We start from the raw sequence: 17,432 nt of genomic DNA on the forward strand, positions 1-17,432 counted from the left end.
CAAAACGTGAATGTAGGAGAGAAAAATGCAAAAAGCGGGGTGTGGTGCGTGGGGGGGAGGTGGGGAGGACGGACAGCCGGACGGGGGATAGGGACAAGACACACGGGACTGGACAGGTGGACTGCCGCTGGTGAAGTGAGAGGGGCTGAACTATTAACGAGAAGCCTGGCAGAGAAGAAAGGGAAGGCCTTGGAAACGAGGAACCTGGTGATCCCCTCAGTTGCAAGCTTTTATCGTGAGACACCGTTGCCATTTAGTCAGAGCATCTGCTTTTTCGTGGGACTTGGGGAGTCTTGCTCCTTGTCTACAATTGATCCTGCTCTTGCCCTTCTCCAGAAAATGAAGTTTAAAAACGCAGTATGTCTGAGGCAGGCAGTTCCCCCTTTGCAGAAGAGGGAGTGGACCCAGCCTGCCTCCTCCGCCATCCAGCATCTGACGAGCATCCTGCCTGAGCCAGCGGTGGCGAGAATCCGCTACTTCCAATTCTGGAGGGAAAGCCGGGATGGTGGCGATTACCTAGGGTACATGGTCGAAAAAGGCAAGGAGAGTACAGTGAGGCGGGAATAGAGAGTTTGGGTCTCTGCGGCCGCCGTAGTGGAAGCACTGTGGTCCCCTTGGCAACGGCAAGAAGCAGCGCCAAGCTCCTGGGCGGTGCTGGCGCCTTGGCGGTTCGGACCCAAGGCAGCGTGCTACCAGTAAACTGCCCGCGGGACTTGGGGACTGCTGAGGGCGTGGCTCAGGCGAAGAGAAGGTGCTGGATCCCGAGACCCCTGCCTGTCCAGCCGCCATCCGTAGGCCTCAGATTTCCCACTCAGGAAGAGAGGGAAGACTGGGCACCCCGGCCTAAGGGTACTCGGCTTTGAGCCCAGAATCTTCTCTTTTCTGCAGCTCCTGGACGGACTAGTGTTGACCTGCCCCATGGACGTGAGTCCAGTGCTATGTGCTCTCCTGCCTTTGAGCTTGGACTGGGGAGGGGGCTTTCTTTCTATCCAATACCTTTTACTTTTCTTTTTTTCTTTTTCTTTCTTTCTTTCTTTTTTTTTTTTTTGGTTTTTCGAGACAGGGTTTCTCTGTAGCTTTGGTGCCTGTCCCGGAACTAGCTCTTGTAGACCAGGCTGGCCTCGAACTCCAGAGATCCGCCTGCCTCTGCCTCCCGAGTTGCTGGGATTAAAGGCGTGCGCCACCACCGCCCGGCTATCCAATACCTTTTAGCTCTGGACCAGAGCTGTGAGACAGTGCCCAGGGTGCACTTCCCGGGAGGTGGCACGTTTTAGGGATCCCTAGCAAGATAGTGTGCTAGCAATCAAAGAGACAGTAAGCAATACAAGCAGAGGCCTAGGGGCCAGAGAGAGGATGGAGCCTGATTGCAGGGTATGGGGTGGGGGACGGAGTAGCTAGGACTAGGGTAGGGAAGCTTTGTCCCTGAAATAAGCAGTTGTTGGGAGTCGCTGGTGGAGATGCCAGGGCAGTCTGATGTGGAAAGAAATGAATTAGAAGAAGCGGGGTGCACGGCTTTAATCCCAGCACTTGGGAGGCAGAGACAGGCAGATCTTTGTGAGTTCGAGACCATCCTGGTCTACAAGAGCTAGTTCCAGATCAGGCTCCAAAACTACAGAGGAAACCCTGTCTCGGAAAAAAAATAAATAAAAAGAAAGAAATGAGTTAGAAGAGGGGCGAGGGCAGAGAGAGATGGGAAACCTGTCAGATCAGAGCTAGATACAAAAATCTGTGCAGAGAAGTGTTCTACAAAGGAGAGCAGTGTTTCGCAGATATCTCTAAACCGACAGCAAGTACGTGGTAGTAAGATGAGGATGGCTGAGATGGCCGAGGGACAGGGCGGAGGTGAGTCAGTGCCCTGTGGACCGCTCACCTAGCTCTGTGCTCCTCCTGGCATCCTGTACAGCTCTTGCCCCACCTCACGCCCTCCTCTGTGCTTATCCAGACCTCTTCTGGCCCATGGAATCCAGCCCCAGCATCCATCAGCAGCCCTCCCTTGCTGCTCCCCATTCCGGCTATCGTCTTCATCGCTGTGGGCGTGTATTTGCTGCTGCTGGGCTTAGTGCTGCTGATCAGGCACTGCCTGCTGGTGAGGAGCCTGGAGGGGCAGGACGGGACCAGGAACCTGGTGATTAGTGTCCCTCACCTGCCATTTAGTCAGCGCATCTGCCCTTTTCGTGGGGCCAGGAGAGCCTTCTTATCTCCAGTTAGTCCTTCCCTTGTAAAGAGGAGGGCTGCCTGTCCCTGCTGTCTGGTTCAGATCCTGGCTTTTGTCATCTCCCAGGCTCAGGGCTGCTGCACAGACTGCAGCTCCCCATGCAGGAAGCAGACTGCCTCAGAGACCCAGGACTGTTGCTGGAGCTGCGCAGAAGCCTGCGACTTCCCTCTACCCAGTCCAGCCCACTACCTGGATGCCTGCTGCCCTCATCCCAGCGAAGCTGTGAGTTCCGTTCTTAACACGTTCTTAACCCTCTGGTCTGGGCATGGTCTGGGCCTTCATTTCTTTGTCCAGCACATTTATTACTGAGCCCAACCCTAGGCCAGGTACTGAGTCATACATAGGCAGATAGCTAAAGACAACATGGCCGCATATCAGATTGTGTTCGGAGATGAATGGTACTTGAAAGAAAAGAAAATAGGATGACAGCTGGAGAAAGGTGATCTGTGTGGCGTGCCCAGAGCATAATCAGGACTTTTTTTTTTTTTTTTTTTTGAGATAAGGTTTCTCTGTTATATAGTGCTGGCTGTCCTGGAACTCACTGTGTAGACCAGGCTGGCCTTGAACTCACAGAGCTCCACCTGCCTCTACTTCCCAAGTGCTGGGAATAAAGGTGAGAACCACCATACCCAACCTTATCAGGACTTTTGAACAAAGTAGTCAAAAGAAAACAGGGTTGTAAGTGAAGCGTTTGTCTGGTGTGGCCTGGTACCTCGCACTGACCTCAACAAAACGCCTTCTGTTCGTTGGGAGATATATTCCAGAGAGCTCACTGCTGTAGGCCCTGTGCTGTTTCCACCAGCAACTCTGAGAGATGAGATTTATTTAAATTTAACATTATTTAAAATTGTAAAATTTCACTTGCAGCAGGGTCTCGCAGACAAAGCTAGCCTTAAACTCCTGATCCTCTTGCTTCTGTCTCCTGAGTGCCAAGCCTACAGATGTGCGCCACAACATCCTGGCTTAACTGTAATTTTTTTCACTTCTGTTTACTTCCTTGTGGTTAGTTTAAATTTGTGAGAGGAGTCTGTGTCCAGTGGCCTTGGCGAGAAAGTTGCTTTGGACTTTGGCATGAACCCTGCCACTGTTTCCGTGGGTCTGAGTTCCTTTTCCCCAGACCACTCTGGCTTTTCAGTGTGCTTATGGGAGGTGGTGCTGTTCTTCCTTTATGCACATTAGCTTGTCTCTTCCCAAGTAAAATTAAATTTCATCTCAGCCGTAACCAGCTCTAGACTTCAGAGCCAGGGGCCCCCTTTGGTTCCGGAGACCTCGCTTCTAGCCAGCTGAAATGACACAGGACCACAGCCTTCCAGACATATTTGCCTTTTAGAGGTTCTGTTCCCAGCAGGACTTCATAGGTGCCAAGACGGTGGAAGGCTTAATTTTATTTCCAAAATTAAATCATATTAATTATCAAGCAGGCTGGGTTTTTGCTGGTTTAGTTGTTTTGTTTGGCTTTTCTTTTTTGAGACAGGGTCTCACTATGTAACCTAGGCTGGCCTCAAGCTCACAGAGATCCTCCTGCCTCTGCCTCCCCAGTGGCGGGATTACAGGTGGGTTTTGTAATGAAAATCTATTTTTATTACTAAAGGTATTGTCTACGAAATACTCAGGTAGAAAGACAAAGTGGTAGAGCACTCGGCTAGCGTCACAGGAAACAAGGGAGGGGCAGAGATAGGAGGAGCGGTCATCTTCCAGGTGCTCTGTGAAGTTGTCTTTGTGTGTGTGCGCTACCCTCATGCCTCACCGTGACTACCATGCATTCCTCCCTTCCTGCAAAGATGGAGCCCCGCCACACAGTCTGCTTCTCTATGACCATTTCAACCGCACACCGCACTTGGCCATGTGTCCGTGCCTGAAGCTGGAGCTACAGATGTATTGTTCTGCTCTCCTTGCGGAGGAGTAAGAGGGCTTGGGGATGCTTGTGGCTTTCCCAGTGTTACACAGAAAAGCCTTGGCTCGCAAATGGCTCCACAGTTTAAGCTGCAATAGAATCCTAGAGGGAGAAGCTGACCTACAGAAGACAACAATTTTTATGTTTGTGGGTTTAAAAATGTTCAGTGTGATCAACCACCTTCTTGGACAGGGACTATTTTGGGCTCAGAGATTAAGACAACAGAGTTCCTGTCCTTGGAGTGATGACCTTTCTTAGCAGGGGGTAACAGACTGAGCTGCAGCAAATTCATAACTTGGATTGACTGTGCTTGGTGCAAATCCCTGGCAGATGTTTTGACTTTCAAAATAAATGATGAGGGTTGGCGATACAGCTGAGCTGGGAGGGTGTTTGCCTAGTGTGCAGGAGGCACTGGGTTGATTCCCAGCACCATGTAAACTAGGTGTGGATGCCTTCCGGTTCACAGGCAACGGGCATGCATGTGTGCACAAACACACATGGTCAGAATACTCATACACTCGTAATAAAAATCAGAAGTTCAAGGTAAAGCAACATAGGAAGTTCAAGGCCAGTATGGGCAAGCTACCCTATCTCAAAAAATAAATTTGAGGGCTGGAGAGATGGCCCAGCAGATAAGAGCACCGGCTGCTCTTCCAAAGGACCTGGGTTTGATTCCCAGCAACCACATCAGACTCAGAACTCTTTCTGAGTCTATTTGAAAGAAGATAGCCACTGGCTGGGCGGTGGCGGTGCACGCCTTTAATCCCAGCACTTGGGAAGCAGAGGCAGGCAGATCTCTGTGAGTTCAAGGCTAACCTGGTCTACAAGAGCTAGTTCCAGGACAGGCTCCAAAGCTACATAGAAACCCTGTCTCGAAAAACAAAAAAACAAAAACAACAACAACAACAACAAAAAAAAAAAGATAGCTGTTCACCCTCACTATGAAGCCACTGCTGGAACTTGTTGTGGAGAGGCCCAAGGGATCCAGAACACCTATCTTAAGGAGTTACAGGATGATTCATGGTCCCAACACCATCTCCTTCCCCCCATCTGTCCACATGGGGTGACAAGTCAGGGAGGCAGCTTCTCAGGAAAAGCGATGAGCTGAGGTGCTGAGGTTGACTATGAAGACAGGGTCTCCCACCTGTTGGTGCAGGGCTTCAGAATCTCGTGTACCTATGAAAAGACAGGGTCTCCCACCTGTTGGTGCATGGGCTTCAGAACCTTGTGCATACGAGAAACTGGTCCTGTCCAGTTCCTGCTGGATCCAGAAAGAGATGTAGAGTGACCAAGGGGAGGCCAAGCTTGCCCCGTCCTTGGTCTGTCTTTCCTCCAAGGATATTAAAGTGCCTCTGTTCTCCAGGTTCCTTATGGTAACAATGCCAGCCAAAAAGGTTACAGAGCCTGTCTGTTTGGCCAGTGTAGACACTGAGGCTCACAGAAGATTGGGTGACTCCCTCGCCTGGGGTCAGATGCGCCAGCCAGACCACAAACCCGAGGTTTTCTTCCTCTCTGTAGGAGAGCCCTGCTCTCTGAGCGATGGAGCCTTCATTTCTTCCCTCCCTCATGTGTACAGTACACATGGAGCCACCGTGTGAGGCTTTGTGCTGACCCTGGGGGCTTAGCAAAAATAAGCCAGACCATCTCCCTGTGCTCCCAGGGCTTACAATGTGGTGAAGGGCAGAGATAAATGAGCAGACAGTTCTAGGCGCAGAAGGGGGTGACCAGAAACAAGCAGGACCTCGCACGTCAGGCCTCCAGGCTTCTCGCTCACTTGTAGGTAGGTCTGGGGCAGGATTCTAGTCTGTACTTTTTAACAAGCTCCTGTAATTCGGATGTATGTTAGAATTAAGAACTACCGCTAAAGCAGGGCATAGTAGCACACGCCTTTGATTCCAGCACTCGGGAGGGAGAAGCAGATGGATCTCTGTGAGTTCGAGGACAGCCTGGGCTACATAGCGAGTGGGGAAGAACAACCTGCAGAGGGAAACCAGATGACAGGTGTGGCTCCCTTTACCGAGTGCTCACTAAGGATCTCATTTCGGTCCACTGGCACTCTAAAAAGTCAGTGCGGTATCTGTCTCAGAGACAAGGAAACAGGCTCAGAACATAATTTAGCCAGGCAGAATTCACACCTAGGTCTTACTATTCTAGTGCGTGAGCACCAACTAGCCAGTAAAATGTCCAGCCCTCCCGAAGTCCAAAAGGTAAAAACCCGACCCAAGAACACAGGGGTTAACAGGCTGCAGAGTCATTAATGTACTTAAAACAGCAGAGGTCTTCCAGGGTCCACTGCTCATGAGAGTCAAGAAATCCATTAGCCAGTTATTAATGGCTGGACTAAACCCTTCTGTGAACAGAGCCAGAAGACGCTTTTAATACCCTCTTTCCTGAGGTAAGGGCAGTGAAGTGTTCTGGCCAGTGGCTCTGTACACAGAGTGGTGGTGCGGTCCTCTAGAAACCCACAGACCCCACTTCATCCCCAGAGATGCCCAAACCATGCTCTACACAAAGAAGCCACTTCTCTTTCCCCTCCACCGACAGCCTTTGCCCCTGTTGACAGTAACAGGCCAGTTTAGACCCCTTCCCCTGGGCTGGCTGGGCTCCCCCCCTTGCTGGAGCCTCTCCTGACAGCCGATCTCTCTGGTCATCTGACACAGTACCCCGAAATCTCAGCTGTTGGAAAGGTCATTTCCCTATTCCTGTCTTGGCCTGGTTTCTGATGCAACTGTGGCTGTCACTAGCTTTGCTCGTGGCCTCAAGGAGCCAGCCTTCTGTCACACAGCCACCGGGGTGTGTCCACGCCAGTACCTTGGCCTGCCTCCCATCCATGCCTGGGGCAGTTGCAGATCATCCCAGTCCCAGGCCAGAGGAGCGAGGGTTGGCATGTTGAATGTCCCTTCCTATCTCTCAGGACATTATGTCCACGAGACAGTCATCTCTCCTGGAGTTGAGAGGCCCTCTTCTTCTGCCTTTCCCTAAAGAAGGCAAAGTGATATGCTTAGCTTAGTTCATACATTCAGCATCTATCTGTGGCTCAAACACCTGTTGAGCGTGTCTTCACCCTAAGTAGAGAACATGAGACCAACTGTCCTTGCCTTTTAAGCCTTAGAATGAAGCCAACATTCCTGGCTTTGGGAAAATAGGCACAGGGAATCCCAGGCCCAGGGAAACCAACTCCAGTTCAAGCCAGTTTCTCTCTTACTATGCATTTCCATTTTGTTTTGTAAAAAGCTCCTTTCCCCATTCAGAGTGGTTCAAAAGTAGAGCATTTGCCTAATGTTCATGAGGTCCTAGATCCTATGCACTGAGGGAAAAAAAGCCTTTTTTCTTTAGATTTATTTTATTTTATCTATGAGTGGTTTGCCTGAGGAAAACCCTACACCGTGTGTGCCTAAGGACATCAAAAGGTGTCACAGCCCCTGGAATTTGGTATCTGGAGTTACAGTGACTCCGAGCAACTATGTAGGTGTTGGGAACTGAACTCAGGTCCTCTGGAAGAGCGAAGATTGCTCTTAACTGCTGAGCCATTGCTTCAACCCCTCGTTTTATTTTTGTTTGTTTGTTTGTCTTGTTTGTCGTTTAGAGACAATTCGTGTAGCTCAGGCTGACTTGAACTTCTGCCTTCTCCTCCAAGTGCTGAGATTACAGGCTCAAGGCTCAAGTCATGATACCTGGCTTTAAAAGTCAGGTTTATTTATTTATTTGTTTGTTTTTTTTTAATATTTATTTATTTATTTATTTATTTATTTATTTATTTATTTATTTATTATGTATACAACATTCTGTCTGTGTGTATGCCTGCAGGCCAGAAGAGGGCACCAGACCCCATTACAGATGGTTGTGAGCCACCATGTGGTTGCTGGGAATTGAACTCAGGACCTTTGGAAGAGTAGGCAATGCTCTTAACCGCTGAGCCATCTCTCCAGCCCCCTATTTATTTGTTTTTTGAGACAGGAGCTCCCTGTGTCTCTGGTTCTCAGTCTGTGGGTCACAACCCCTTCATGATCACACAGTCCTTTCCCAGAGGTTGCCTAAGACCACCGGAAAACACGAACGTTTCCGGCTGGCCTCGAACTCACAAAGATCCGCCTGCCTCTGCCTCCTGAATGCTGGGATTAAAGGCGGGTGCCACCACTGCCCGGCACAAAATTAGTTATGAAGTAGCAACAAAAATAACTGTATGGCTGAGGGTCACCACAACATGAAGTGTATTAAAGGATCGCAGCATTGGGCAGGTTGAGAGCCAATGCTGTTATGTAGCCCTGGCTGCCCTGGAACTCAAGATGTAGATCAGGCTGGCCTCAAACTCACAGAGATCCAAGTGCTTTAGCACTAGGAAGTAAGTGAGTTCCATTATGGCAGGCCACACAGTGAAATTATGTCTCAAAACAAAGGCCAACAGAAGCCCCAAGTACTTGGTAGGTGGAAGCAGGAGGATTGTCAGGAGGATTGACAACCTAGGTGTCATAGTTCCAGATTAGTGTGAGCTATACACTGAACCTGTCTCACAAAGGAAGGAAGGAGGGAAGACATCTTGCAGTTTGGTTTGATGCCAGCAAAGTCCAAAACCCAGAAGTTACCTTCATGAGGATCGAAATGTGCTCTCTGTGTCCTGGCTTCCTCTGGGTTGCACAGGGCTCAGAGCAGAGCAGAGCTGACCCCCCCAAATTCTAGTCAGACTTAAAGCCAGTTCTTCACTGGTCTGCTCACCCATGGAGCCCCTGCGCACTGGAGCTTGGAGGCTACTGGAGTAGGCTGGTGTATTCCCTACCGTGTGTGTGTGTGTGTCACTGCTGGAGTAGGCTAGTGTACTACCGTGTGTGTGTGTGTGTGTGTCACTGCTGGAGTAGGCTAGTGTACTACCGTGTGTGTGTGTGTGTGTGTCACTGCTGGAGTAGGCTGGTGTATTCCCTACCGTGTGTGTGTGTCACTGCTGGAGTAGGCTGGTGTATTCCCTACCGTGTGTGTGTGTCACTGCTGGAGTAGGCTGGTGCACTACCGTGTGTGTGTGTGTGTGTGTCACTGCTGGAGTAGGCTGGTGCACTACCGTGTGTGTGTGTGTGTGTGTGTCACTGCTGGAGTAGGCTAGTGTACTCCCTACCGTGTGTGTGTGTGTGTGTGTCACTGCTGGAGTAGGCTGGTGTACTACCGTGTGTGTGTGTGTGTGTGTCACTGCTGGAGTAGGCTGGTGCACTACCGTGTGTGTGTGTGTGTCACTGCTGGAGTAGGCTGGTGTACTACCGTGTGTGTGTGTGTGTCACTGCTGGAGTAGGCTGGTGCACTACCGTGTGTGTGTGTCACTGCTGGAGTAGGCTGGTGTACTACCGTGTGTGTGTGTGTGTCACTGCTGGAGTAGGCTGGTGCACTACCGTGTGTGTGTGTCACTGCTGGAGTAGGCTGGTGTACTCCCTACCGTGTGTGTGTGTGTCACTGCTGGAGTAGGCTGGTGTACTACCGTGTGTGTGTGTGTGTGTGTGTGTGTGTGTGTGTGTGTGTGTCACTGCTGGAGTAGGCTGGTGTACTCCCTACCGTGTGTCACTGCTGAATTCTCAGCGTGGAGAATTGCTTTGTTTCCAGAGAAGGTGGATGGAACCCTCTGTTCCCCTGGGCAGGGGGACCTCCCTTCTCCAGTTGGAGGAAAGCAGACCCAAGTCCTGGTGCTGCTTTATCCACCCTTCTCTTCTCCCTCAGGGTTGGGCTCCTCGATGTCCTCAATGCTGCCCCTTGTGTGACTGTGCCTGCGCCTGCCAGCTTCCGGACTGCCAGAGCCTCAACTGCCTCTGTTTCGAGATCAAGCTCAGATGAAGGATGGGAGTGGGGGGCTTGTTCTTTGGGGAGTGGCCAGCCCCTAGGGCCCCCTCTAAAATGGCCCTCAGGACACCACTGCTAGGCCACTGGAATCACAGCTGGCAGGTCCAGCCTGACCTGGGAGCCTTGAGTGGAGGGCCTGGTTCCCTGCAGGACAGGATTCTGAGAGCCCTTGGACAGCTGAATTCAGTTCCTTCGGAGGGCTGGAAGGAAAAGGGGCTGGTGTTCGGCCCGGTGCCCCTACCCCTCGTCCCCTCCCTCCCTGGTAAACTATATAAGTGAGGGTGAGGATGCAGGACGTCGCTCACCCACGCAACAGTATGAGAGGGCTCTGCCAACCTGGAATATCAAGATATAGGGAAGCCAGTCGCAGCCTGCCTATAGACTCCGAGTTATTTTAAGAGGTGAGTATCCTGCCTGTATTTGCTCTTCTTAAAAAAAAAAAAAAAAGATACAGCCACCAGCAGGCCCAGAGTAAGAGGAGGGAACCAAAAGAGTCAGTGGGAGGCAACAACCAGACACCCCAGCAACCTTCCGACTTGCTCTGCCTTATAGATCCCAGGCCGGAGACTGATTTCTCTTCACCGCTCTGTTTTCAAGGAAGAGGTTCGTTCTTCTAAAGACCGGTGAGTGGGCAGGGGCACCTCCTCCCCTCCAGGCAAACCAAAGCTTCCTTTTTCTTCCCCGACTCAGGGGCCCCACGCTGGCATGAATGTCAGGAGCCTCAGGTTTCCCTAAATATAGGTCCCTGCCGCGGGATTCGTGGTGGGGAAAGGGCAGGGGTTACCGGGCAGGGACACCGGTGCGGGTGTCTGCAGGGGAGGGGGGTGGAGGAGAGGCGCTGCCTTATAACCCAGCCCCGGGCCTCCGGGCTCACTCGCTGACCAGGCTCTGCCGGCTTCATTCACAGCGCCACAGGTGGGCCGCTCGCCAGATCCCAGGGTAGGGATGGGGGTTGCAGATTGGGGTCTGAGGGAACTGGATGCTCTGAGAGTAAGTGGGTGGCAGAGAGCTCGGAGACGGCTTTTTATTTTGAAGAAGAAAATCAGGTTCGGGGAAGACGAGTCTGGCTTGAGCCAGACCCTGTCGATCATTTCCTCAAAGGTGGTGTTTAGCTGTAGCGGGAGGTGACTCCCGCCAATCTGCTAGTTTAGCCCGGACCAGGCTAGGCCACTCTTTAGCGATGAGGCTGGCGCGCCGGTCCGAGGAGGCTTAACTTGCGTACCCCGCTAGCTAAGTCGCCCTCTCCCACTCCTTGTGGGTGCTCCGGCCGGGGAGGGGCCGGTTGCGCCCCGTAGCCACACGAGGAAGGCAGGCGCGGAACCTCTGGGTTCTTTGCAGTGACGTCAGGCTGCCACTGCGCAGGCCGGAAGCCAGGGGTCTAGAAGGGGAGGCCAGCCACCATCTCCCTCTGACACTCCCACCCCCTCGCCAGCCCACATTCCGGCTGAGTCACGACGCTCGCGCGCGCGCCGGGCAAGAACTGGGGGAGGGAGGGCCCTGGTGACCCGAGGGATGTGGCTCGAGTCACGTCCTAGCGGAGCGGAGGAGGGATCGGGTTCTGACCGCTAGTCTCCTCCCCAGCGCCGCCTCCTATCGTTGCATCTTGAGGCGGTGCCGTGCACAGTGCCTGCCTGCAATTGGACACTTAGTGTCCCAGCAAGGAAAAATACCCGCAGAGGGCGGAGCGGCGCCTTTAAATGTCCGAGGCCCCGCCTCCTGTCGTCACCCCCTTCTCCACCCTCAGCTCAATAGGCTGCGTTCTTTTGGAACGCACGCAGATCGGGGTTCTGGTGACTTTATCCGCGTTCGGTCCTCCGTCCTTTCGCTCACCCACCGCCGTAGCCGGCAGACTCACCCCCTCCTGTGCCAGGTGAGCGCCATTTGACACGTGCGCGGGGAAGGGACCTTGGGGTAGGATCCCGGGCCCGTGGCGGGCAAAGCAGCAGCGCGGAGCCTCCATCCCCCACGGCCCCTCGCTTCTCCCTTCTCTACCCCCACGCTCGCCCCCAGCCCAGCTTCTGCCCTCCAGCCTGCGCCCTGGGAGCGCGCTGCGCCACGCAGCAGCTCCGTGCGCTGAGTCATGGCGGGGGAGGAAGCCAGATGATATGGAAAATTAGACCCCCTTTTTTATTTTTGCAAGAACTTCCCCCACCTATGCAAACATTAGGGTCTCATTGCCAGTTCGAGGATCCCAAGAAGCGATGGGTGTGGGAAGGTCAGCTCGTATACTGCGTTAGGGTTCCTCGATGGGGTGGGGGAGTTTGCTTCGTTTCGGGGGATCCCCTGTGGAGGAGGGGGAAACTCCTCTCTGTCTTGCTCCGTGGCCCATTAACACCTCGCTATCTTTTCTTATCTTGTGACCTTGATTCTGAGCCTGGAACTGCCACAGACGCAAGCACGGGAGCACTTTTCAGGGAAGGGGTGGGGCACGTGTCTCACTTCTACCCTTTCCCCTTGGGCAGTGTGGAGGCAAAGCTTCCTTTCCACCTGAGCTCCATAGCCCTTTCTCTCTGTTTTTGATTACCTTGTATTTTTCCTAACACCCCCACCAGGAGGGAGAAGCCTGACCTTGGGGTGTCCTTGAAGCCTGGGCCAGACCTGGGTAGATTACAAGGGACGCCCCACCTCAGTCAGAAAATCTGGGTTCTAGCTCCTCTCTTTGCTGTGTGACTTCAAACACAGATGATTTCTTTCTTGGGCTCTTTCAGATGATGGTATTGGGCTCTCTGCCCTATATGATCCTTATATTCTAAAATACTCCCGGTTCAATTTTGTTTCTAGGCAAGGTGACCCATGGCAACGCGCAAGCCAGATGGGTCCAGCTTCAACATGACCCGCCTGTCCCTGGCTCTGGCCTTTTCCTTTCCCCCAGTTGCCAGTGAGCAACCCCACTCTGAGCTGGGCAACACCCAGCAACAGACAGAGTTAGGAAAGGTACAGGAAGAGGCAGGTCTAGTATAGGGAAGTTGGGTGTACGGGAGAGCTCTGGGACAGGAAGTAGCCCAGGACCCTCAGGGAGTGGGGCAGGGGAGGTGGGGCTGCTTCCCTGCCCTCCAGGGAAGGAGTCCTCATTTACCAGGGGAGACTATAGGATGGCCCAACTAACCACTTGTCCCTGTCTGTCTCCTTCCCTCAGGAACGTGCTGCCACTGGCACCATGCCCTACCCATACCCAGCACTAACCCCGGAGCAGAAGAAGGAGCTGTCTGACATCGCTCACCGAATTGTGGCTCCGGGCAAGGGCATCCTGGCTGCAGATGAGTCCACTGGTGCGGTAGAGGCAGGAGAAACGGGGGAAGGGGCGGGGGACCCGGGGTTGGAGGTGGCAGGCTGATCCCCTTGTTCTTCCACATGATTCAGGAAGCATTGCTAAGCGGCTGCAGTCCATTGGCACTGAGAACACCGAAGAGAACAGGCGCTTCTACCGCCAGCTGCTGCTAACTGCTGATGACCGTGTGAATCCCTGCATTGGGGGGGTGATCCTCTTCCACGAAACACTCTACCAGAAGGCGGATGATGGACGTCCCTTCCCCCAAGTTATCAAGTCCAAGGGCGGTGTTGTGGGCATTAAGGTAAGGGCCCTGGAGGTGTAAGATTAGAAATGGATCTGGGGAAGCGGATTAATAGGGCAGGGATTGGGTGCTGAGTTAGCAGGGCCTAGGGATTTAGGTATGGTCTGCTCCAGACTTAGGGTGGTCCTTTTGCATGCTAGGCAAGTGTTCTATCTCTGAACTCTACAGCCCCCTATGGTTCTAAGGTGTTTCCTTATTTACAGCTGAAAAAGTCAAAGTGCAAAGCAGTGAAGTGGTTTGCTTAGTGAGAGGCAGCGCCAGCTCCTCCAATTAATGTTCTCTCAGATAATACGTGTATCTTTCCTCGTGGGACTCATAAAAAAATATTTGTAGGCCCTGAGAGGCTGCAGTGAGGGATGGAGCTGGTTGAGTAGAGGAAAGGATGGTAGAGCTGAATTGCTGCCCTGTATCCTGGCAGGTAGATAAAGGCGTGGTGCCCCTGGCAGGAACCAATGGCGAGACCACCACCCAAGGTGAGTGTGACCTGCCTCCTTCCCTTCCTCACCAGCTCACCAGGGTCCCGGAGTGGAATCATGACTCTGCCTCTCTTCATTTTGTTCCTCTTCAGGGCTGGATGGGCTGTCAGAACGCTGTGCCCAGTATAAGAAGGATGGAGCTGACTTTGCCAAATGGCGCTGTGTGCTCAAGATTGGGGAGCATACTCCTTCAGCCCTTGCCATCATGGAAAATGCCAATGTTCTGGCCCGTTATGCCAGCATCTGCCAGCAGGTGGGACTGAACGACTGGGCCACAGTAGACCACTTCCTACGCCATTTGGTTCCAGTGTGGGCTAGCTTTCTGTCCATCTGCCAGGACATCTCCCTCCCCCAGAGCAACTGTTCTCAATCCCAAACAAGTGGAGGCCACTCTGCATAGCAGTGGTGGGTGGGAAGGGGGGGTGGGGAGTGTGGGAAAATCTGAGGCTGAGGCCTTTGAAGCCTTGATTCACTATCATCATCAAGATAACATCTTGGCTAATGGGGTAGAGATTACTAGGCGGGGTTCCCAGTCAAGAGACCTCACTACCCTGTCCCTCCCCACAGAATGGCATTGTACCCATTGTGGAGCCTGAAATCCTTCCTGATGGAGACCATGACCTAAAGCGCTGCCAGTATGTAACCGAGAAGGTAGGTTAGGTTGCCTGTCTGTGGCCAGGGTAATGTGGGCTGGGTCCACTCACAAGTGATCCTTGTCCTTTCACCTCACACCCTGCCCTGTTCCAGGTACTGGCTGCTGTGTACAAGGCTCTGAGTGACCACCATGTCTATCTGGAAGGCACACTGCTGAAGCCCAACATGGTCACCCCAGGCCATGCTTGTACCCAGAAGTATTCCAATGAGGAGATTGCCATGGCAACTGTCACAGCCCTGCGTCGCACAGTGCCCCCTGCTGTTACTGGTGAGGCCTACTCCCTCATCTTGGTTGGTGAAGTGGATGGCTACGCCATCACATTTGACTCCTTTCCAGGGTAGCTTCTGGCAGCTCCTCCCTGCCCTGCACCTCTAGTGAAAGCCACCCCTCTCCTTCTGCCCTTGATCTTCAGGAGTCACTTTCCTGTCTGGAGGGCAGAGCGAGGAAGAGGCGTCCATCAACCTCAATGCCATCAACAAGTGCCCACTGCTGAAGCCATGGGCCTTGACTTTCTCTTATGGCCGGGCCCTGCAGGCCTCTGCTCTGAAGGCCTGGGGCGGGAAGAAGGAGAACCTGAAGGCTGCCCAGGAAGAATACATCAAGCGAGCCCTGGTAAGGCAGCATGAAGGTGGGAGCGCGTGCCTGGGTGAGGGGGGCACCCAGAAGAACTCTCACCTGGTTTCTCTTCCCTTTTAGGCCAACAGCCTTGCTTGTCAAGGAAAGTACACCCCAAGTGGTCAGTCTGGAGCCGCAGCCAGCGAATCTCTCTTCATCTCTAACCATGCCTACTAAGCAGAGGTGATCTGAGGCTGCCCCATCAACACTCCAGGCCCCCGCCTACCCACTTGCTTTTGAAGAGGGGGCCTTCAGGCTTTCCCATCCATCACTCTTGCTGCCCTTGTGACTGGTGTGGTGTTGTCTGCGAATGCTAATTCTGCCATCCCTTCCAGCCCACTGCCAATAAACAACTATTTAAGGGCGAGTCTGTTGTCCATGTCTTGTAGGGTATAGGGGGAGCTAGGGAAGTAGCAAAGTTTAGGAAAGAGCCTTATTTTGGGTTCTTCCTGTGCCGTTAAAAGGATGGAGTAGGGCCGGGCGGTGGTGGCGCACGCCTTTAATCCCAGCACTCGGGAGGCAGAGGCAGGCGGATCTCTGTGAGTTCAAGGCCAGCCTGGTCTACAAGAGCTAGTTCCAGGACAGGCTCCAAAAACCACAGAGAAACCCTGTCTCGAAACCCCCCCCCCCAAAAAAAAAGGATGGAGTAGGGTTTTGTTGGTCTGTGTATGTTTGGGTGAGGGTTTTGAGAAAGACTACTGTGAAGTGTGGTAACCCCTTCTAATTGAAGGTAACTGATTTGCTCACCTTCTGAGTGCTGGGTTTATAAGCATAGGGCACAGTGCCCAGTTTAAGCCATACTGGGATCCAATCCAGGGCTTCATCAGTACTAGGCAAGGACTTGGCCACTGCGCTATATCCCCAGCCCTCTCATTCCTAACTTAGGCTTTGTTATCTTGCCCAAGATAAAAGTTTATTGGTGGGATAAAGCAGCTATTTCCCGTTTGTGTGCAACATGAAATGGAATTACAGCTTTTTAGGTTTTTGAGAACATGGATCTTTTTGAAGAATCGAATCTTCTCCCACACAGACAGACATGGATACACAATTCATAGGTCCACACCTGCAGAACTCGGGTTCCGGGTTGAGAATGGAGCCTCTAGAGCTGCTGGTGTTCCTTGATGGCTAGAGCAAAAGAGTCCCACACCAAACCACGGGCCAGTCTTTGAATCCTTGCTATCCAATGTTGGGTATAGGATTTTTTTTTTTAAAGTGTCTGTCTGAATGTGTGTGTGTGTACAATTAGTGCCTGATGCCCTTGGCCAGAAGAGGGTTTCAGATCCATTGAAACTGGAGTTATTCATGGTTGTGAGCCAGTATGTTGGTGCTGGGAATTGAATCTGGGTCTTACAAGAGCAATAAGTATTCTGAAGTGCAGCCCCATCATAGCTCTAATAATGTAATGTGGCTGATGATTCTAGATATTAAATAGGGACTTGTTTAGTCTGAACCATTTTGTGTCCTGTAGTCTCTCCAGCCTTCCTGCTCTGCATCCTTTCTGTTCTGATTTCCCTTCAAGAAAGTTTTTTGCACTTTTTCTGTTATAAGTTATGATCTGCGTAGGACAGTTTAGTAGGGGTATCAAAACATGGTCTCTGCTGTCCTCATCTTTCTATGTATTTTCTATAGCCAAAGCCAAGCCCAGGCTGGGGATACAGCTCAGTGGGTGAGCACTTGGCTGGCATTCATAAGCCCTGGTTCCATCACCAGCACTTCAAAGAAAAAAATCTCTAGTGCTCCGAAATTTCGTTTCACTTCTTTGCACACCACACGTAACTAACTCTAGGACAGTCTTTTTGTCTTCCAAGATGATTTCTTCATGACTTTGGAGCCTGTTCTACCTCTTGTAGACCTTGATCTGCCTGCCTCTGCCCAAGTGCTGGGACTAAAGGCCTGCGCCAACACTGCCCAGCTCTGATTGTGTTTTTTTGTATGTGTGTGTGTGTGTGGTTTTGTTTTGTTTTGTTTTTTTCTTGAGACAAGGTTTCTCTGTGTGGTCCTGGGTATGCTGGAACTCTGTAGACAGAACACCTGCCTCTGTGGGGATCAAAGGTGTGCACCACCATCTCCTGGCTTTTGGGAAGCAAATCTTACGCCACATAATTGAGGGCCAGTAAAAAACTGAAAAAGATTTCAACTGAGCACTCAGGAGGCAGAGACAAGAAGTGAGTTCAAGGCCAGTCTGGTCTAC

General features: G+C 52.1%; 2 protein-coding genes across 4 annotated transcripts; both read left to right on the forward strand.

Annotated features, from left to right (window-relative positions):
• The first annotated feature begins 764 nt into the window (after positions 1-764).
• LOC130879759 (keratin-associated protein 4-3) lies at positions 765-10,084 on the forward strand. Its single transcript, XM_057778558.1, has 3 exons — positions 765-924; positions 2,282-2,437; positions 9,804-10,084. Exons 1-3 carry the CDS (start codon positions 919-921, stop codon positions 9,915-9,917), a joined length of 276 nt encoding a protein of 91 aa, XP_057634541.1. The 5' UTR covers positions 765-918; the 3' UTR covers positions 9,918-10,084.
• Positions 10,085-10,470: 386 nt separating this feature from the next.
• Aldoa (aldolase, fructose-bisphosphate A) lies at positions 10,471-15,608 on the forward strand. 3 transcript variants are annotated; one of them, XM_057778557.1, is made up of 9 exons: positions 10,471-10,546; positions 13,060-13,192; positions 13,284-13,495; positions 13,914-13,968; positions 14,064-14,224; positions 14,539-14,622; positions 14,719-14,893; positions 15,039-15,238; positions 15,323-15,608. In XM_057778557.1, exons 2-9 carry the CDS (start codon positions 13,081-13,083, stop codon positions 15,416-15,418), a joined length of 1,095 nt encoding a protein of 364 aa, XP_057634540.1. In that variant the 5' UTR covers positions 10,471-10,546; positions 13,060-13,080; the 3' UTR covers positions 15,419-15,608. The 3 variants fall into 3 exon arrangements, with proteins under 3 accessions (XP_057634540.1, XP_057634538.1, XP_057634539.1); XM_057778555.1 differs by lacking the exon at positions 10,471-10,546 and adding an exon at positions 10,721-10,838; XM_057778556.1 differs by lacking the exon at positions 10,471-10,546 and adding an exon at positions 11,674-11,793.
• The last annotated feature ends 1,824 nt before the right edge of the window (positions 15,609-17,432 follow it).

This window comes from Chionomys nivalis, chromosome 8 (genome assembly GCF_950005125.1).
Source record: "Chionomys nivalis chromosome 8, mChiNiv1.1, whole genome shotgun sequence".
Taxonomy (NCBI): Eukaryota; Metazoa; Chordata; class Mammalia; order Rodentia; family Cricetidae; genus Chionomys; species Chionomys nivalis.